Raw genomic sequence first — 21776 nt, 5'->3', positions numbered from 1 at the left:
AAAACCCTATGAGTAGGCGCGAACCACGTGCAAGGACAGCGCCCTCGATAAACCGACAAAAGCTGCGGTGAGGTCTAATAATTCTCTTCGTAGGTTCGCTCACACGTCTTGATAGCTCGAGGAGGGAAAGAGGACTCTTTGCAAAGAGACGACAGGAAACGCGGATGAATTATTGCAGCGTTTCCGGCAAGGTGGATCGAGCACGCAGGAGGGGTGAGCAGATCTCACAACCCTCGAAAATAGGGGGGGGGGGGGGGGTACAGATTAACAACTGCCGGCACAGCGGGACGTCAGGCGGACCATGATGAATCCACACGGAAATCGCGGGGATATCCTAGCACTTGCGAGGTTTCCACGGCAGCCGGCCCTGGATGGCCGCTACTCAGAGCAAATCGGAATCCAAGAAGGGCTGTTCTGCAAAAGCTAGAACAGTCTGCTGATAAGAGCGCAGTTTCAAGGTGATGATGCAGATACGTGAAGTCTGACGTCGCCTCGGCGACGCGGTGGGCAACTTCGATATGCCGGGCGCTTAGCCGTTTACCTGTCTGTCTACTCTAGCTCTGAATGTAAGGCTAGGCAGCGTACATACCTAAATGCGTAGCCGCAGGTGTATAGCTCACGCTGCGTCATTGCCATAGTTTTGTCGTCGTAATCGTGTCGTCGCTGTCGTACTATAACTGCTTTGTGCGGTATTGAGTTACGGAAGCTAACTCTGCGTCTTTCCATGCGAATAGCTTTCTTTGGCTCTTTAGCCCGTTTTCGTGTTGGTAGGCGGTCGGAAGTTGGTGGTGGTTGGACTTTCACCGCCTATACAAAGGAGCCGATTCAAAGGGCAGCTGCTTTGGCGAAAACCTACTGCAGGCCGCATTCATCGCCGAACTTCTTTGAGGGCTTGTTTAGATGATGTTTTGGCGCGCTGTGTCTATACTATACATACCGCTGCAGATCTATCTCCCAGTTAACGGCTTTTTTGTCTACGCAGTTAAGGAAGAAAACCACAAAGGCTACATAAATATCGATTCTCACTGCAACAGATATCCGCCTTCATGCACATTGTCCCTTTAATAAAGCGAATACTTTTCCAGAAGCGTTCGGTTATTCGCTTACATTGACAATCGTCGTTGGTGGTTTCTGCATAATATTTTTAACATAATGAGATTGGTCAGAGAAAAAATGAGAATAACGCGTTTATAAAAGTCTTAGCAGCCTTCTTTTTTGGCGACACGGTTCAAATGCAGCAGCGTTCCCCAGTTATCACAAAATTTGAGCCGATGTGCTCGTTTGTTTTTCTTTGAACTAATTTTACTGAAGCAGCCATATGGCACTGGCGCCATCGCGTAGAAAGAAAGAAGCCGCTGCTATGCCTTTTTGGCTATGGCGCTGTTCCGTTGAACACGAAGTTGCTGATTCGATTCTCAGCAGCGTTGGTGGTATTTCGATGCGGGCGGAATCCGATAACTTTCGTGCAACTTTTGTTACTTTTGGTGCACGATAAAGCGCCCCATATAAGTTGTCAGGATTTGTGCTTAGCCCTACCTTCCTATCCCCCCAACTACGATGCCTTGGGACGTAAAACTCCCAACAACAACAACAACAACAACAACAACAACAACAACAACAACAACAACAACAACAACAACAACAACAACAACAACAACAACAACAACAACAACAACAACAACAACAACAACAACAACAACAACAACAACAATCGGGGCACGCAACGAGTAGCATCAGACTACTGAACTAGCCGCCGTGATTTCCAAAAGGTCTCGCTGTTCCGCTCCCACGTGGCCCAACCTTCTGCATCGTGACCTAAAGATACATACACATGCTGGGAAACGAAATCGTAATTGGTCGGTAGAAAAAGTATTGTAGCAATTTATTTAGCACTCTCTAATGCTTGGTAGTTTTTGCTCGGGGATTTCGAACTTCGAAATTTATATAAAGCAAAAAAGAAAAAAAAAGAAAAGAAAATCGTAAATCTGAATAAGGTCCTACTGTAATATGAGCGGATTTGGATTTATATTTCCTCTCCCCTTCTCCCTCCCCCACATTTCTTACACATCTACAGAGCATAAGAAATCATGCTACCTGACGCGATTGCGTTCTTCTTTCTTTTCTTTTGTACTTAATGCTAATAATTTTATTTTTTCTGCGCTCAGCACCCTTATCAAACTATAGTCGACCGACAATACGCCGGCAAATGGTTATCTGAAGTTGTTCACACGATGTTTTGGGAATCGAGAGAATGCAGGAAGGAAAGGCAGGGAGGTTAAAGAAACGAATTTTTTGAGATTCTGTACACGCTTAGTGCACCGCCTATAGAGGCGTCACTGGAAGCCACCTAGCATGCGCTTTTAACAGTACCCTCGGGATCAGTATCAGACGACAGCAGCAAGAATGGCTGATGTTCGCGGCTGCGATTTCTGCTTTGTTCGGGTGCCAGACTGCTTCTTCTGCGGTGACAGCTTTAGGGAAGACGTTGGCCTCTATGGGAGCGGGTATGAACACGATGTTACCGGTGTTTGGGACAACCTGGTCCACATACGTGCCACGTGCGTCCAGCAGACAAACGCCGTGAACCCCATTTACATGAAGTAGAGCTCATGTTAACTAGCCGCTAAATTTTTTTTTTCAATTCCACCTTGCCGTAATGCTGCTCCTGTACCTCAATAATAAGCACCCGTCGTTAGTGCGGTCTTATATGACAAACAAATCCGCACGGTGCAATCTCTGCATATGCCGTTGTGATTTTTCTGCCGATGAATACATGTGACATCGCGGAATAAGTGCAGTAAAAGCCGCCTCAAGAAGAATAATTGCGAATTGATTGATGGAAACGCGTACACAAGTCAACGAAGTCACCAAGCGCACGGGTAATAAAAGCGCTTGTTATAGCGTTGTACCGCCGATGCAATTCTGCTGCATACACCGATGAACTGCCGTTCCCGCTGCAGTTTTTGCAATTTTAAATTCCCCAAGGAAGCTGCTGGGAAACGTGCAAAGCTAAAGTCTGACCAACCTTTCAGTACTTTTTTTTTTAATGTTACTAGAGAGAGATGCGACATTATATATTTAGAGGTAGAGCAGCGCCAGTCAAATTAGATGAGCGCTGGCGGCAAGACCGGGTTTAGTCTTCTACGGCGTATAAGCATAATAAGAAAGAATTCAGTTGAGTACAAAATTAACATGCAAAAAGGGACTATGTTGTGAAACAAACAAATCACTCGGCGTGGTAAGTCTGCTCAGACAGCATCGAGGTTTGATGACTTTCCAAACGTGACGCGAACTTTTGAGCGAAAATGGAACAAAAATGCAATATGCAGCAACTATTAGCGATTCTCGCCATGAACTACCTATTCTCTAAACGCATTTCCCAAAAAAACCACAATATCTAAAATGCCTTCGGGCGATAACATAAAGCTGTTAAAAAAGCACTTGCTTGGTATCATTCCGATAAGACACAGTGCGATTTAGACAATTAAAGACCGAGGCAGGGTGAAAACCTCGCACCTCAAAAAAAAAAAAATGAGCAGTTATGCATGAAGCAACTAGCAACAGTTCAACATGCGCGAAGCCATGCATAACATAGATGCAGAAACATGAAGTGCGCGACAGCTGGAGCGGGGATTTACTGATTTAGCGGGCCGCATAATACCAACAATTTCAGTTCTTGCAAGTTTCAGTAGCTTTAACATACTACACAATGTGCCCCTGCAGTCGTGCTGCCTAGCTAGCGCAACGCGGTTAAGAAGCGGCAAACGGCATTCAGAACTTTAGCGAAATGCCTTTGAACCGCGTGCTGCACTGCAGACGAACTCGGTCGCTTACCCGTCTAAATAGTATCGATTGGGCAAAACATCGACACGACAAAGCAAAGGATGAGAACAGAAAATTTCCCACCGAACGGCGGCGATCCATTGCTACCGTTGCTCCTGCTGATGAGGCTTTGCGGGGAATGATTAGAACCGTATCGCCGGCACGTTTTTGCCGGTATTTGAGGCCCCCACCGTGCAACAATTACTCTTCGACATTCCTTGAAGCTTTGGCCGTCCCACGCATGCGAAGGGTGTTGCTTATTTTCCTCTGAAAACGTGAATAAGGTAGAGAAGCACGATCAGCGACGCAGCAAACTGCGGCGCACGGTTGGCTCCTTTCCCGAGTGTTTTGCGCAAGGCTGCCACCAGTGGTGCGTCCATCGGCGCGCACTACGCGAATAGTAGTTTGCGGCTTCTGTATATTGCCCTGGGGGGCCTGCTAAAGTTTTCTTTTCTTCTTTTTCAGTCAAGCGATGGATTTAAGTATTGCTAATGTGAGCTTTCCTCTTTATACGCCTTCTTTAGCTTGTACGGGAAGGGTGCTCACTGGAATTGGCGTCTCCTGTTGTTAGAAGTACGATCAAACGGCAAAAACGTGTCACTTTAGCATTAGGCGGCGTGGAAAACTATTACAGTGACCAATTTCGACTTTATCTCCGTTAATATTACATGCGCATTCAGTGATCCGGAACACGCATTGCGGCAGCGAGGAAACTATTGAACACGTTTTTGCCGTTGTCCCCGATACAACGCGCACGGGCAGTTACTGGCTACCGCGCCAGCCCGTCTTGACGGCCGGCCTCTTTTGGAGCATACAGTCCTGGAGCACCTGCCTATACAGTGGTCACGCCACATATCGGTCAATGGACTTTTGAAGTTTTTGCGTTCTGATGGCATATTAGATAGACTGTAGTTCTTACGGACGATCTCCACCTCCTCGATTGTTTTTGTGTCTGCTTTATTTCCACGCTATTCTTTCTGTCTTTCATTTCCACTTACCCTTCCCCCAGCGCTGGGTAGCAAACCAGAATCTCTTCCGGTTAATCTCCTTGCCTTTCTCACTTCGTTCCTCTCTCTCTCTCTCTCTCTCTCTGTGTGTGTGTGTGTCTGTGTGCATTAATGCTCCAAATACGAATGTTCCAGATAAAGTGTTATCTGTAAAGCAGGAAGAAAAATGTGGTTTATCAGTGTTTCTCAATGTTTAAGTGTACCGATTGTTTCGTACGGTTTTCGTCCCCATGGCGCTTCTTATCTCGGATGCCTATGACACGCCTCATCCCCTTGTTTGCCTTGCTGTACATGGTCATTCTACTGCGTCGAAGCTTGAAGACGGCAACGATCACCGGTATGACGGCCGTAGACAGTGTTAGCCTAAAATGCAGTGGAAAATATACCTCTATTTAGTTCGGAGAGCTTGTATAGATCCGCCAGCCAATTACGTTCGCTCATTCCCGTGACATCACGGTGGAGCCGGAGTCCTTTCCATGTCGCTGTCTCTCGGGAACAATGTTTTGGAGCACGGAGGCGTGGATTAGAAGTGCGGTGCCGAATTATGGGCGGAGCTCATACTGGATTCTTAAACTGTATCCGATTGCACTTTGTTTCTCTTACTCGAAGGCACTTTTATCGTTTGCAGATCATTTGCAAGCGCAGCGCCTTTTTTTTTTTTCACAGGAGCAGTCTTTCTAACAGCTTAGAATTCACATTGACTAGGATGGGTAATTCCGGACTGCCTGTCTAGCGCGGTTGTAGAGCAGACTCCCTCCCGCTCGCCGCCTTTACCTAAGCAAGTCCCCACACTCTTCGGAGTTGTTTCTTTATTATGTGAAAGGAACGTAATTTCATTTGACACTAATGCCACGATTGCTCAACTTGCCACAAGCCGCAAGAAAAACACGCATATTTGTACGAAACTTCCACAGGTTTTGGATGATAATGTACGGCAGTCATGCCTTCTGCTCAGAGCTTGTTCACTTGTCCGGCGAAGAAGATCTCGTTGGTCTTGCGGTCGCGGATGAAGAACATGAACGGATGGTCAGCCGTGAAGGGGAATGGCTCGATACCAATGCGGTTGACGCCGACGACGCCGGAGACCGCCGCCGCCTCGGTGCCCTCCTCGTTGACGTCGACCACAGCGCGCTGGAGCACGTCGGACACGACTAGCTGGCGGTCGCCCGTGATGCCCGACAAGTCCGCGTCGCCGAATATCTTCCCCAAGCCCAAGTGGGTCAAGTTGCTTTTCAGCGGGTTGAATTTGTCCAGCTTGAACCTGCGGCGGGAATAAAAAGAGGCTTGGAATGCCGCGCACTTTGCTTGAATCGGGGAAAAGATCAAAACCGCAGCAGCCATCTTCACGGGGAAAAAAAAATATTTGGATATTTCTCAATAGGCTCTGCAATTCCTGCATTAAGTGTTGCGTTTAAAAGAATGTGTTGAGGATTGCTTAATTATTCGTACTGGCCTAAGCGTGTAGTAAAATATACCTTGCGTGGCTCCAGAGCGCAGTGAGCGCCAGAAAAAATGCTTGCATTCTAGTAGCGCACACGTGTATTATTTAAGGCTTGGCACAAGTTAGATGATGTAGCTGATGTACGTGGTTGCTATATAGCGCGCGCATGGTGACTTAGAGGCTTGTTATAGGTTATTCTGGCTCGAGGCGATTTTACAGTAACGCCTTTACACAGCGCTTCTTCTTGTTTTCTTGTTTCTGTTTTTTGCTTGTTTCTCGCACTGTCATGTCACATGCTTCTACAGAAATGACCCACAGTAGTCGAGTCGAAACGTTGGCTACAGCAACGTCCATAGCTCGCTCACTGTCATGGTTGTGCGAGAGATTCGATTCATGAACTTACTCCTTTTCGTGATTGTTAGTATCGAAGCCTGCATTTCTAACGATAACTCGGGGGCGGGTGGAGCCAATTCGTTATTAGCACAACGTAACACGAATAAGGCTATACAGAAAGCTGCGTAAACACCTCGCTCTGGCCTTTACGTTACTTTCTAGCAGAACGGATTGTTGACTTTAATATACATGTAGCAGTTTTTTAAGACAACATTAATATATTGATTCAAGGTGTCCCTTCTTTTTTTTTTTTTGCTTATAGCTAGAAGTTTACCAGCATGCTCAAGTCAGCTTTGCTGTAAGGTCTGTGTACGATTTCTGCCCTACATGCACTTTCAACTGCGGTATGTGTAGTATTCGCCGAAAGGGAAGCGGAGAACGTGAGTAGCAGTACTGATAATTAGTGTATAGTCGTGGCTGACGTCGTATTATGCCGGTGAACCCTGGTGCTAGGAATCTACCGAGGAGGAGAACGGCAGTTCACTTACCTTTCCAGAAATTTAAGGTATTGCGAAATCAATGGGAGGCTAACTTGAAGTCCTGGAGTCAGCTAGGTTCACGCGCACAGTGGTTTTGCTTCGTCAAGGAAGAATACAGCCCAATACACAGGAGAGAGAGCTGGACGAAACAACGACCACCGTGGTGGCGTAGTGGTTTTGACGTTAGGCTGATCAGCCCGAGGGCGCGGGATCGAATCCCGGCCGCGGCGCCCTCATTTCGATGGTGGCAAAAATGCGATAACTCCCGTTTACCGTACGTTGGCTGCACGTTAGAGAACTCCAGGTGATCAAAATAAATCCGGAGTCCCTGCTACGACGCGCCCCATAATCATGTCATGGTTTTAGTACGACTTTGTCGCAAGGTAGCGAGCGCTACCTTGCAACTAAGCAGATATTGGGAAGCTGTCGCTCTGTCAAACTATCAGGCATGTGTACATCGAGCCTTCTTCAACATAGTGTATTCCCTCTTTCATTCACATCACCTTAACCTATGGATAATACCTTGATATATACGCATACGTGGCTCGTGTTTCACAGTGTTTCACAGTTTCTGTGCTGCGTATGGGAAACCAGGGGAAGTATTCTGTAAAAGTCCACCTAGTCGACATGTCTATTTCGTCTGTTGCTGAAGTGGTGATTGGCTGTGCCGCCTGTCAGCTGCGGACGCGCCGCGCAGCCCAGCCAATCAGAACTTCAACAGCAGACGAAATGGACATGTCCACTAGGTGAACTCTTACAGAATACCTCCCCAGCGTTGAGCAGAAGGCGCTGCGGCGGTTTGAATGAGCAACTAAAGCATGCTGTCGCCGTTCAGTGTAGAGGAATCCGCGAAAATATAAAGCCATTTTTTAAGGATAACAGATGCGTGGCTGTATCAGTGTTTGCTTTATCCCGTTGCGTCCAGCCAAGGTCTGTTCACGCGCGTTGCCGAGGAGCGCACGCGCTGCCAATTTCGGGCACAGCGGTGCCGCGTCAGGTCAGAAGCTGGACACATGTGCCTGAATGTGGGCAGTGAATTTGCCGAGTCCGTTTTTACTTTCTTTTGTTTTGTCGATAAATAATGCAAGTACTTGGTCGTTTCTCAGGTGTGCCACCTGTTTACCTCACGGAAGAAAGGAGAAATTAATATGACTTCGACGTATTCGAGACTTCACTGGCCTGTAAATTGCAGCCAAATTGTAATTACTTAATTGCAACTACTTTAAATTCCACTTGTTCCGAGTCTCTAAAGATGACGAGTAAAATGTACTTCAAGGTGGCACTCACTTAGGAAGGGAAATGGCCACCGGGAGGCTCCTCAGCGACGCAATGGCTGCGTTGAGCTTCTCCATAGTGAGAACCTGCTTCACAGCTTCCACGCCGTCCCGCACCTCGGGAAGTACGATGACCATGCTGTAATCGCTGTCACGGTACAGAAGCTCCAGTACTTTCGACTGCAGCGGCTCCGAGAAGCCGCGGTTGGTCGTGTGCCGCAAGAACATGGTGTCCACCTGAGTGCCCTGGATGCCGCCGTTGTAGAAGACGTGCTTAGTCGTCTGGCTTGGCTCGAACTCGCGTTCCCAAAATCCCTTGAAGAGTATCGCGTTCATGAGCACCAGTCGCGTGTCGGTGTCCAGCGGTGCGCCGAACAGCTTGTCGATCTTGTTGTGCGTCGCCTGCTTGACCCATTCGTTGATGGTGTCCACCGCCTGCTGACCGTTGTGCTGGAAGTCAACGTTAAAGAGGTGTGCGTTGAAGGTGCGATTCAAGGTATCGTAGTAACTGTCGAGGACCTTGAAGCCCTCCTGGACCGCTGCGCTATTGGCCACTTCGAGGCCGGCTTGCCGGGCGTGCGCCTGCAGCCTGGAGTTTTGGTGGGAGAAACCCTCCTGAACGTCGCTCTCGGTGAGCGAGGCCGCGCTGTATCCGAGCGCTTGGGCGAGCTCCTGCAGCGTGGCACCTCGGGCCCCGATGAAGGCCATGCCGAGGGCTGTCGAGAGGCTGTACGGCGAGAAGAAGACGTTGTCGTCCGGTGGGCTAGGAAGCACCTTGAGCAGCTGAATGGCGAATTCATTGTTCGCTGCAATGAGCTTCTGTTCCTTCTCCGTCTGGCCGAGAGAGAGCTGGAAGCAGCTCACCGCCAGGATAGTGGCCAGCGTTGCCAGTGGCTTCATGATGCTTCAAACTGCATGCACAGCAACAGCACGAATGAAATGATGGGCCGCTACAGGGGGCCCCGCCGCATTTAGTCACGCACGGAGGCAAGAAGCACTTCGTTAATTAACTGATAATCGAAAATGTCTAAGGATTACCGTTACAGACTGGATTTCGAATTTATGATGTACCATAGTGCAGTGACTTAAGCTGAGATGTAACCACCACTACCTTGAAATAGTAGGTGAGGGGAATGCCTGTGACGTCAGAGGAACACGACGCCATTCTATAGCACGGGTATTTAATCTGATTTACCTTAAAATCCTTCGAGTGCAAAGAAAATACACGCATGCATTTTTTAAAGAATTTTGATGAGTTTATCTATAATTGATAAATATACTATTTACCATTGTGACAGAAACAAAGATTACAGCCAGGATAAATGGGCATATTGTTCACAGATAATAGCGCAGTGGCCGAAAACTATGGTAGCTGACATTAGGCTCGCGCCAAGCGTTCCACCATCGTCAACATCATCGCTTTGCCGCGCCCCTCCTCCCGCCCCTTATTAGCACATTCTTAATTTATATCGCGCTGGGGTTTGGTGGCACGGTTTCGAAGAAGACAAACCTAACGACGCCTTCCTCTGACCACAATATCTACAAGCCATCGCGAGTGTTTTCGTACCCGTTGTTTATAACGTTCTTTTTCCCTGTGCCTCTGTCGCATAAACAACGCGATACTTCTACGCTAATTACGACCGCACATTTCTTAAGCTTTCATCACAAAATAGCAGTGGGTCTCAGTGCGTACCTGAGCAGCCGCTCCGCTCTCGGTGGTGGTCTGTTTACGAACTGCCGAAGGCCCGCAAAGATATGAAAATTGGTCGCACTTCTCCACCGCCTGACTCGTATACGCCACGTGTGCGCAGAGCCGGTTCCAGGCGTTGCTTATATCGGGACGCTCGATTCGTCGCGTCTAGACGGTCAGGGGGCGACTTGCAAACCCTTCGCGACACTCTCTCTCTCTCTCTCTCTCGAATGTCTTCAAAATAGCGTCTAATCTGGCGACCCCAGGCGACAGCGTGTCGTCTCCATTTGTTTCTTATTACGCTTGCTCGGGCTATGATTAGACAGAGTTTTGTTTCAGCGAAGCGTTGCGAAGAGATTAAGAAAAAAAAGGAAAAAGAAAGTCAAGGTCCTTCGATGCCTCGGGCCGTTTCCTTGCCCTTGTGCTAGGCGCCAGTTCTTCGCGGCAGTATTTTCTTTTTCTTTTTTCTCGGATGTGCCTCTTCGGAGTGTTTTGCTGCTGACTTCAGAACGACCTATAGTGTTTCCTTTCGCGCTTCCTTATCACGTTTCTCGCCCCCGAGTGTCCGGTTTAATGAGGTGGTTGAACGCATTGAAACTTTTTTAAAATTTTGTTTGTTCATTATTTATTACTCTTATTTTTTTGAAGCCTGATCTGGTGAAGGGACTTGATGCCGGCTTGATGTATACGCGCTCCTAGACTGCTGACTCATGACACGTACTCTTGAGTTCCTCGTATCGCGCGCAACATTGCACGCTGCAAAGGCACGCGATGGAAGAATACGTCTTGGAGTTTGAGAAATTTCACAACGTTTTATATGTTTGAATGTGGCACGTGCACAAAAAAATTTTTTTAGCCGTGAGTATCCTAGATGCTTTATGTCACACTTATACAACGTGCTGGTGCATAACAAAAAAAATAATAATAATCAAAATAAAAGAAAACGTTTCGCGCTTATTCACAACGCTAGATTTGTGACATACCGCGGAGTTGGAAAAAGTGCAACTGCATCCGTACCGTCAGAACCGCTGACATTTCTGCAACTGCTGTGATGCAAAAGATTTATTAATACAAGTCTGGTGTGCTAGCTCAGACGGCGCGGGTATATGTGTCATATTGTGGGTCCTGCCAAGTCCGCCCGTAGCTTACCACCAGCATCCTCGTCGTCCTTTCCAAGTGAAAGCTATGTAAGATAAATAGCAGACAGTTCTGCAGCAATGCTTTACGAGGACAGTGCTCTACGGCGGCTTCAAATCGTGATGATTTGTTGCTTATTTAGAAACTGTACAGATGGCAAGGCCTGTCCTTGTGAAGCGTGTTACGAGTACTGATCAGTACAGGTAGTAAGCGAGTCATCATTGCAAACATTATTACTCCGAATTTTTCATTAACCTTGCCTTAGAAAAAAATAATAATATTCGCTATTTGACAACATTCGAGGAGTTATTTAGTCTATATCTACCTCAAAAACATCTGTATTTGCACTGCCTTAAAGGAAATGTCCGGTGACATTGTAAACATTATGAACTGGCGCACGTGTCGTGTGCTTGCGCATGTCAAAAAACACAATGATGTTCTTTTAAAGCAGATATCTGAGCCTACTGAAACTTTTTTTTTAATTTAATGTCAACTCAGATAACCCGATGAGCGGCGGCCATGGTGCCCCGACTTCACACGGGACTATCGAAACTGTCTTCCGTGTGCTTCGTTGCGTACTTCGCTCTCTGTTGGTGCACAAATGTGTCGCAAACATTATAATTGTTATTATTATTATTTGCTCACACCCACGCTTTATTAGTTAAACATATGTGAGTAGACGCCCACTCTTCGCAACGGCTGCCGAGGGCGAGTAGTTTTTGAGGCGTTCATCACCCTTGTAGACGCGTCTGGCTTTCGGTGCAGTCCTCATTTCTGTTTTGCCGCTATTTGCCGGCGGTTGGCGTGACGCGGAAGATAGGTGGTACACGTTGCTGCAGGCCCCAATCGCCGTGTCGTCCGACGAAACGGAGAATTGTGCGAGCCCTTCTGAGGCGTCAATTAGAGGCAGCTCTAATTTACTCTGTTTCGGACACTCTAGAAGCGTTGGTTTCAACGGCGATGAAGAAGATTCGAATTCGAATTTGGCTATCGAATTTATGCACGTCGACGCAGAGCAACGCCGAGTGGGAGCGCGCGAGCCGACACCGGCATTAACGCCGACGCCAAAACCTTGCACGTGTAGCCTCCGACTTCTTCTTTTTTTTCGGCTCGCCTCCGTGCTCTGCTTTAACGCTGAATGACGCTGCTAAGTGACGCTTCGCCTGGCGGCGGAAAAGCTAAACGTGAGTTGGTCTTCACGTTTATACAGCCGTAGCAAACTATCGCGACTGTGTCGTTCCAGGTGCACATGCGGTAACTGTCGGTCATGGCATTTAGACACAAGTTGGTTGTGCTGCCGGCGAATCCCGGTGATTCATATATTTTAAGGGGTGAGACGTGCATTTGTCAGCGTCGGCGTTTTTTTTTTTTACTTCGGTGGCAACCTGATCGAATTTGTCAAACGCCCAGTTGAAATTCTACAGCCCTGCTTATTAGGACAAATTGTGAAAAATAATGCTTAGTTTACTTGTTAACACACTCCACTGCACAGCACCTGTACTTCTTCATCATGCTGCCTTATTGAATGAACCATCTTGCAGTGCAAAATTCAGGGGGGAAAAATGTTGCGCTACTGAGATCTACGTGATGAGATTATCAAAGCAAAGCATGGCCCGACAGGCCGACCCAGGCACATGTGACGTCACCCTCGCTCTGGCTGCAGTGTTCTGTCCCCATCGCGAGATCTTCAACAGTGCTGAGTTCAATAACTTGAGAATTCATTAAACAGCGCTTGTCTTGTCGCTTCTATGAGTCTGAAAAAGTAAATAAGGCACCCGGTTTCTTCTGAGACTGTTATTACAGCGAAGCTGTTAAAGGCTAGTTCCCCCCTGATCAAAATGTGGACACAAAATCCCCAAGATGGTGCGATGCCGGGCCGACCCGCGGCGGAGGTGAAGCAGGCGTTAAGCACTCCTCATACGTGGGCCGATCCAGAAGACAGTGAAACTCCGTGCCGACCCGCGGCGAAGGTGCAGTTCACCATTAAGGGGCCCATATACACAGCTTCGCTGGTCATCCTTCTTCACAGAGGGGAAGGGCACTAGTTCTTTTCTTTTTTTTTTTCGTAAAATGGTCATCCAATCTTTTTTAACGCAGATGATCACACCATTGATTGACTTTCACACTTCGAACCGTCATCACAAAGTAGCCATCCTCGAGCAGTTTAGCAATATAAAACCGATCTTCAAACTTCCATGTTTTGACGAGGCCCCTCTCTACCTCCCCCTTCCTCTCCCACCTCCTTCCCCTTCACAATCAAGTAACCGGCAATTCGAAAGACAGACTGCAGCACATTTTACGACGCGGGAAAGAAAAGGCAGAAAATAACAGATATAACTCACCAGCATCCTCACTTCCTCTTCCACACCTTCGCTAGTGATCTTAAGCGCTTCAACAAAAGTCTATAGTCAAGGTTTGCTTCTTTTCATTTTTCTTTACAGCGATAGCCTGTTAAGGGTACTTTAAGCAGTTTTCATTGCGCTCACGCAGGTATCGACATCATGTGTACCATAATCTTGTTCCCTGGCAGAAGGAGCCCCAAAATGAAAAAGAAACTGTCGCCCCCACAAATTAAGTAGAGGGTCTGCGACTTCTGAACTTGTAGTCATTGTGTCATTGTTGTTTTAGGGCTAGCTTTCGCTGGTTCCTTTGGCGCTCGGGGATTTGAATTCCTTAGAGAGGCCCTTTAATGTCGCTCCAATTCTTGTAGCTTACTACTAAGTATATGTCGAAAGGTAGCTAGACCACGCTTACACAACGATCCAAAAAAAAAAAAAAAAAACTAGGAGGTGAGTTAAGTAGAAGCGTTGCTCCCCAAAAATGTCGAAAAGTGGATTAAAGAATTCAGCAGAGACATTCAAAACTGCTTACGTGTGCGGTAATGCGAAAACATTCTAGTCCCTTTGGTAAAATGTGTTTTTTTTTTTTCGCGGCGTTCTAGCTGCGATCTAGCTGCGCCTAGGTAAGGGCCAATCATAACGCCCTCGCTTGCCCGCGTGAGGCGTTACATGTGCAGTGAAGCACGCACTAGGCAAACGTTTACTCAACCAGATCCGTGGAGCCTCCGTGGTTCCGGGGAACCGTGCTCGCCTCGTACCCCGGAGGGCCGGGTTCCATTCCCACCCAGACCGAAGTTTAACAAATTTTCTTTTCGAAAGCATTAATTTCCTTTGTTCACAGTAACGTCTCTGGTTAACTTCACGTCGATCCCAGCATTTTGTCACGTGTTTTACTCTTTGCGGCGTCGCCAATTTTTGGTGCCATCTTTCGGTCGCTACGACGGATTTTCGCGTAATGGGGCATATAATGACTTGGCATTAATAATTCAAGCGGATGCACAGGAACAATTCAACCTCTCGTTGTCGCCTACCTGCGCTTGATAGCTCCATAGAGTGACGAGGACAGCATGCCGGTAGCGCAGGGTTCGATTAGCACACTGTTAGAACATTTTTCGAAGTACAAAATTTGCTTTTAACGATATGAACAAGAGTTGCTTTCTAAAATGTTCCTGAACTCGTTTAGGTCATGCATGATTCTCTTTTATTCAAAACGGGATGAAATATTGACAAGCTTTTCTTCATTTTTCGTTTCAACTCACTCATTTCTTTAAGCAAATTTATATCTTCCATACATGTGGAACGGAGTAGCTGGCGCTTTACTGCTTCCAGCCTCTCGAGTTGGACCCCGTTTAAACTTATACCTGCCTAAACACAGCCTGTTTCTTTGAATGTATAAAATTACAAAAGCAATTCTCTGCAGCCTCGGCTGACGCGGATGTTTACTATTGTGAAGACCACGAAACGCGAAGGGTGTGGCCATGAAAGAATATTGTTACGTCAATAGATGTTCTGGTAATCGAATAAGGGATATGTAAGATAATCAGACCAATGGTAATTCTGGACTGTGCTTTTAACACGGGCGTCTATCGATGATCTTCTCATAAAACTATATGTGTATACGGACAATGTGGCAAGCTTCCGTGAAGAGACATACTGTTATATCTCCATGTTCCATGAAACTTACCGCCTCACCATTATTTCAGGATTTTACCTCAGACACCCGGCAAAGCCGGTATGCACCATCTATTAGCAGCAGCAACAAAATGAAGGAAAGAAATGAATCTTTGTTGCGTTTCTTTATTTGCAATGCAAAAATGAACAGCATGAAACAGCGCAAAAAAGAAAGAACTGAGAAGAACTCGTCTCTTGTCGAGTTACTTCATTCACGAATGAAACATAAATTGATGCTTCATCGTAAATCAACAGCTCCTTATTACTAAGTTCTTTGTCTCTAACAACTGTGGGTTTCTGTGTTTGCGGTAACTTGAACCTACAAGTGTACGTGCAAGTTAGTCGCTTCATTGGAGGAAACAAGGACTCCTCTTGCGTACAGTATTTAGCATTACTTATTTAATGCAGTTTATACAATTATGCAATAATACAATTAATACAGAGTTATACAATCATGGCAGAAAGCGCTATGCACACCTTTTTTATACTTATTGTATAAGCAGAGTACACAGAATGTACCCTCCTCGAGATCGCAGGTAAGCAAACGTTTATTACTGCACGCAGCTATATTTCTCGACTGCAAGCCCTGCTCGACAAGCTTGAGCTACTTGTATCTAACGATAATAACGATTGCAAGTAACTACTGGAAATATGGTACTAATAATGTCGCCTATAATTGTGTGATGTGTTAAACGATCTCTTTTCCAATTTTGTGTTCCCGTGCAAGTCATGTTTCCGTGCGATTACGTTTCTTGTCTTCCATATATGCCTCGGGTGTTCAACACGGTAACTCCCACTGCAGGCGGGATACTGACCTTGTTGTGAGGAGGTCTTTGTTATTCGCAGTAACGATATTGTATTGTTTCTGCAAATGAACAGCTTCGCATTTACGCGGCTTGACTAGGAAGCCACCTAATCACTGGAGGTCCCACCGACTTCGTTTGGACGCTCGTTTGCAAGTTAATGTCATCTATCGAAGAGGATGAGCAGCGCAGCGTGCTTGCATGGGTTTCACGATTTATCTCGTCATAAAGAATGAATTCAATTCTGCCGTCAGTGTCGTTAAACGATTCGACATCTACGGCGTTACCCCAAGCTTAGAAAAAGTGCACCTTGGGCCGCACGCTAGAAGCCTAGAGATGGTTCACTTGACCCGCAAAAAGAATGTCTCCCGTACGTCTGTTGTGGATGAAAAACAGGAACGGGTGGTCGACCACGAATGGCGTGCTTACACTGAGGCTCTCAACGTGAAAAATAACAGCCGTGGCGCCCGCCGCCTCGCTGCCTTCTTCGTTCACCTCGACCACGGCCTTGTGCACCACGTCGGAGACGAACAGATCGCGAGACCCGCTGATGCCCGAGAAGTCGGCTTGTTGCTTGTCGAAGACCTTCGATGCTCCCAGCTGCGACAGAGGTCCCTTCAGCTTGTACAGGCTTTCACTCTTGAATCTGAGCGGGGAGGGAGAGAGTGCGTGACTATAGGATGAAAACAACAAAGCTTTCGTTGACTGAACGCCTTGTCCGTACATCGGTAAACCCTATTCTACAACGAGAGAGAAAGAGAGAAAGGAATACTTTAATGATAAGAAGGGTGGATAGGTCGACGAATGAGCCTCCCCTTGGTCGGCTAGTTGATCTCTACATACATGTTCTTATTGCTGTGCTGACTGTGCTGACTAGACACGTATTACTCGTTGTCGTAATGCTATTATTCATTTTGGCTACGTCTGCCAGCCTTGACTACTGTCAAGTGTGGTGGAAACTGTAGGGAAAATGAGAATTGGGGACTGCTATACATTGTACAACAGAAACCTCACTGACGCCTACTGCAGCACATCATCGTCACCTCTCATCCTTCTCTTGTTCCTTTTCTCTTCCTCATCGCAACAAAGACAAGTAACCGACAGACAGGATGGAATGTTGCATTGGTCGAGATGCACTTCGTAGTGACCAACAGGCTCATTTTGTTCGGTCTTGCTGCAGCTCCAAAAAAAAATCATGAGCCATTCCACAATGTGAAGGTGGTTGAACAGCGAACGTGTTTATCACACGACACGGTGGTGACACATAATTTTGAACAAAGGTACGAACTCATTTATTATCTTGATGGGTGGTAATCTTGGCGAAAGGTACGCATGCTCATTTATTGTTTTGATGGGTGGTTATTATTTTACTCGCAACTGCAATCACATTCTTTGATAATGTCAAACTGATGCACGTACGCAGCTCGGTGGTCGGTTGGGCCTGATCGGTGGGGCATCGCAAGGGATATGTGGGATATATCTGCAACACGGAACCCGTAAACCGCTCCCATTTCGGTACCGACAGATCCACATTGAAATCACCGACAATGACAACAGGGGTAGGGCTATCGCAGATAATTAACGCAAAGTGAGTACAGTATGCTTTACTCAGATTGTTCTGTAATCCATTGTAGTTCCTACAAGCGTTCTACTTACTGTGTATTGCGCCTTACCTGCAGAAAGGCGCAATATACAGTAAATAGAACGCTTGTACAAACTACAGTGCATTACAGATATATCTGAGTAAAACATGCTGCTGTCGTAAGAAGGCAGAAAAGGTGCTTGAAACATAGGGCTAAACAAGCATGCTGACAAACAGTAGCTTACGCTCTGACAGCTATTGCGAAAATAATGTCGCACCCTCATACGTAAGGTGCGATAAAGCGGTGCACGTTACAGTGACAAAGCTACCAATACACGTTGTTGGCAATTTGCATTGCCCGCTGCGGTGGCTCAGTGGTTATGGCGTACTGCTGCCAAGCATGAGGTCGAAGGTTTGATTCTCCGCCTAGGCGGCCTCACATTGACGGGCGCGAAGTGCAAAAAAGCGCTCGTGCACTGAAAGTGGTCAAAGAACCTGAAGCCGTCAAAATTGATCCGCAGCCCTTCAATACCGGCTTCCTCATAGCCGACTGTGCAGTTTTGGGACGGTAAGCTTCGGAGTCTCGCTGAGGACAATCGCGTTTGGCTTATGTTTAGCACGTCGTACGAACCGAAGGCGGAAGTCGTGGCATCTACGTTAACATCCAAAATGACATTTGAACTGCGCGCCACGGTGACATTTCAAAGGCGGAGCGTTGCTGGCATGCCCCACTGCGCCGTAGCCTTCGCAGGAACGGGAGCGCAGTGGAGGCCGTGTTTGATTGCCAATAACTCCGCTTCTGCTGAACGCATTGAAGTACATCTTGTGCCAAAGTATTTCTTCAATAGCCTATTTTCACTTCAAGTGCGTTTATCCACTTCGATAAAGAGTGATTCAGGGCCCCTTTAGCACACACTATAAACAAAACAAAACGAAACAAAACATATGAACAATACGTGATAGAATTTAATTGAAAGAAGGTTGTTAACATTAATTAAAACTATCTGACCAATTTGCTACTAAGACATCAAATAGATATTCAAATATGTTACTTGAAAGAGCAATTAATCACAAATTCAATTAAAGCTTATTTAAAACATAACAAATATTTCGTAAGGGTACCACCATTTAGCACCTGTGTACCTCTCAACCAAATGCGTTGTGATAGTAATACTTCCGAATTTTATACGAGTCTTAATATATACTGACTTCCAATGTCACCCTAAGTACAGAATATTTTATTGCCTGTAAACATAGGTATAAAAGTAAGGATGGAAAGTAAAGACGCTGCAAGAAATTATTTATTTATTAGCATACGTGGAACGCTGTTTGCAATTCAGTTGGTTTGAGAGGCTTGCAAATGCGCAAAAAGATCAAAGTTCATGGTTGGCTCAGTTGAAGTGGCCAGTGTACCTTATGCACAGAGTCTGTTTTCATGGAAGCGAGTCTCCAATAACCGTAGTAACTCGTATATATTCGCTCACAATGGAACATCTTGCGAATAAACCGAACATCAAACTTTTCAATAATATATTTTGCTTCCAAGGGAAGACATGGAATCCTGTTCCAAATTTCGAACGTTTACACATCCCAACTTTCAACCTACTTTCGCTAGTACATGATGAAACTGCGGACAAGCGGTTGATTTTGGCCAATTTTGTTCACTCTCTCTCACTCTCTCTTGAACGCGTGAAGTAAAAAAAAATGCAATGAACGTTTGAGCCAGCAGCCCGGCAAGCAATCCACATGATGGGGATGGTGACACGATGCTGACGACAATACTTATGATAAAAAATGCTTCGATATTTGAAGCTACTTTCACATTGTTTCAGTTCGGGTCAAACTGAGGTATAGCTGCGTGTTAATTGCTTTTGTCATGTGTTGCATTATAAGAGCTTCTTGTAAACCATGTGCTGCGAGAAAATCTGCTTTTAAGACGTTTTATTTCATGCCGCCAAGACGGCACTTTAGAAAAGCTTTCATACTTCACTGCCCCTGCATAGTTATTTTTCTTGTGTGTCGTGTTATTTGCTTTGGAAGAGCTATATGTCCGGCCCCTGGCACAAGACGCATTTGTAAAACCTTAGCAGGCCGGTGGATGACCGGCATGCTAACTTACCTTCTACATCTATACTTTTAACGTTTTGCTTCATCGCATAAAGTCTCGTATTATCGAGCATTATCAGTGTATAAAGTATTTGTACTGGTCACGCCTTCTTTATTCATTTATTTTTATTTACGTACGCATTACGTTGTTCTCTATATGGAGACATCGTTTGCATGTCTCTTTGTACCCTCTATACTTCCTTTAAACCAATATATTTTCGACGTCCAAACTTGCTACTCACTTGGGCAGCGCGACATCGACCTCTCTGTCCCTGAGCTTCAACAGCAGACGATGGTAGAGCGGCAACGAAAAGTTACGCCTGAGAGCATCCGCACCGTCTCTCTCTCGTGGCAGGACAATAACCATACTGTAGTCAAGTCCAGTGTAAGCCAGGTCGACGACCTGCGCGTTCGTCTCGTCGTCCTGAGCGTACCCCGTCGTAAGCTTTTGATGCATCGTGTCTACCTGCACCAGCTCTGTTCCTGCATTGAAGAAAGGAGCCTTGGACGTGGCCTCTGCATGGAAGGGGGTGTTCCACAGCCCCTTGAAGTAGATGGCGTTCAGAATGACCAACCTTGCGTCCGAGGAAAGGGGTGCATTGAGCAACTCCTCTATTTTTCCGGCCGTTTTGTTCTTGACCCAGTCGTTGATGGTCGTCAAGGTATGTTCATCTGCCAAATTTGCTGTACTTACTTGGGCGTCGAAGTACTGTCTGAGTGAGTCTAGGTACTGTTGTTCCACGTTGTAGCCCTCCTGAATAACAGCTGCGTTGGCGGCGTAGAGCGTTGAATTTGAAGCCTGCTCGCGTAGCCGACGTGTGTGCTTGGCGTGGAGGCTCGGTACGAGGTCGGGACTTAAGCCTACTGACGAGTAACCGAGCGCCTCGTGCAAGTCTTGCATAGTATCGCCTCTGGCGCCAACGTAGGCCATAGCCAATGCCGTGTACACGCTGTACGGTGAGTAGAAGATGTTCGTCTGAGACGAGACCGGGATCTCTCGGAGGAGCTCGAAACCGAACGAGTTAATGGAACTGGAAATCTTGGTTTCATCTTGAGCGACGCAAACCGCCATGAGCCACGCGATGCAGATGGCTGTTTTCATGATGGGCTGCCGAAGAGAACGGAAGCAAGGCGATAATGCATAAGTCTCTTCACTTGAACATTTCTTGCTTTCAGTAAAGGCAGTACTTGTACTGGACACTCGCGTATTTAAAAGAACCACACACAATCAGCACTGAAATATCAGCGTGATATCGTCATTGTCAAAGGAAGCGGGAGGGGTTCGACTGACGCTAACTTACGTGATATTCCAACCTTCGGTTTCTGTTGTAAATGCATGTACTCATGAGTGAATTCGACTGCTGAACTGACCCTTGCACCTTGTTTGGCATGAGGGTCAATGAAACGGTAGAAGGAAGCTTATGCTCGCAAAACACACAGGGCTACTGTTTTACCATTTTTTATGCCATATGGAATATTTCGAGTGAACAAACGAAAACAAAGGTTAGATGATACGGCCAAGCGACGGTTACAGTAAATCCACTTACGTGGACTTATTTTTACATTGTTAAGCCTATACTTTCCCAAAAATATCGCCTGTCTTAATTCACTTCGACATGTAACGTAGATTAGTGAACATGGGATATGTCCGTGTACGCTACCGATGGCATAACCACAATGCATTGCACTGAGCTCTGCTTTCGATGTACGAAGTTATGATTCAAAACGAGGCGTACGCGTCGATGAATATGTGCGGCCAGATTCAGCAGAGAAGCGCTCCTTAACTGTAATGGGGCTAAACTATGGACTCGTCGAACTTATATTTATCTGAGCCGCAGTGCGTAAATGAGCGAAAATCATATACGTACCTGACGGCGTTCCATGCTTTAACGCTAAACACTAAAATGAAGCGAGAGACTCAAGTGTACGCAGAACTTGTTTAGAGCTGCAAAAACTGCCACATAAGACCTCACGGGAAGCGTGTGAGGGGACTTTTGAGCTTGATGGGCGCAGGAGCTCAGAGAAAGAGTGA

General features: G+C 46.5%; 2 protein-coding genes across 2 annotated transcripts in view; both read right to left on the bottom strand.

Annotated features, from left to right (window-relative positions):
* Positions 1-10272, bottom strand: part of LOC142578214 (uncharacterized) — a 50824-nt gene extending 40552 nt beyond the window's left edge. Inside the window, exons 1-3 of the mRNA XM_075687617.1 lie at positions 10110-10272; positions 8430-9327; positions 5784-6090 (exon numbers count right to left, since the gene is read on the bottom strand). Coding sequence (XP_075543732.1) covers positions 5784-6090; positions 8430-9316 — 1194 coding nt within the window. The 5' untranslated portion in view covers positions 9317-9327; positions 10110-10272. The remainder of the gene's footprint in view (positions 1-5783; positions 6091-8429; positions 9328-10109) is intronic.
* Positions 10273-15359: 5087 nt separating this feature from the next.
* LOC142579234 (iripin-1-like) lies at positions 15360-21773 on the bottom strand. The gene is made up of 3 exons (XM_075689232.1): positions 21613-21773; positions 19987-20852; positions 15360-16702 (listed from the first exon to the last, which is right to left on the bottom strand). Exons 1-3 carry the CDS (start codon positions 21625-21627, stop codon positions 16387-16389), a joined length of 1197 nt encoding a protein of 398 aa, XP_075545347.1. The 5' UTR covers positions 21628-21773; the 3' UTR covers positions 15360-16386.
* Positions 21774-21776: the final 3 nt, after the last annotated feature.

Source organism: Dermacentor variabilis, chromosome 4 (genome assembly GCF_050947875.1).
Source record: "Dermacentor variabilis isolate Ectoservices chromosome 4, ASM5094787v1, whole genome shotgun sequence".
In the NCBI taxonomy this organism is placed as follows: domain Eukaryota; kingdom Metazoa; phylum Arthropoda; class Arachnida; order Ixodida; family Ixodidae; genus Dermacentor; species Dermacentor variabilis.
Note: the sequence above shows the minus strand (reverse complement) of the source record. Positions and strands in the feature narration are given on the sequence as shown.

Bases quoted from the DNA above. Each gene is read 5' to 3' on its own strand.
- LOC142579234 (XM_075689232.1), bottom strand. The intron at 16,703-19,986 runs GTGAGTAGCAAG...CTCCCCGCTCAG, and splicing joins GTCGATGTCGCGCTGCCCAA to ATTCAAGAGTGAAAGCCTGT.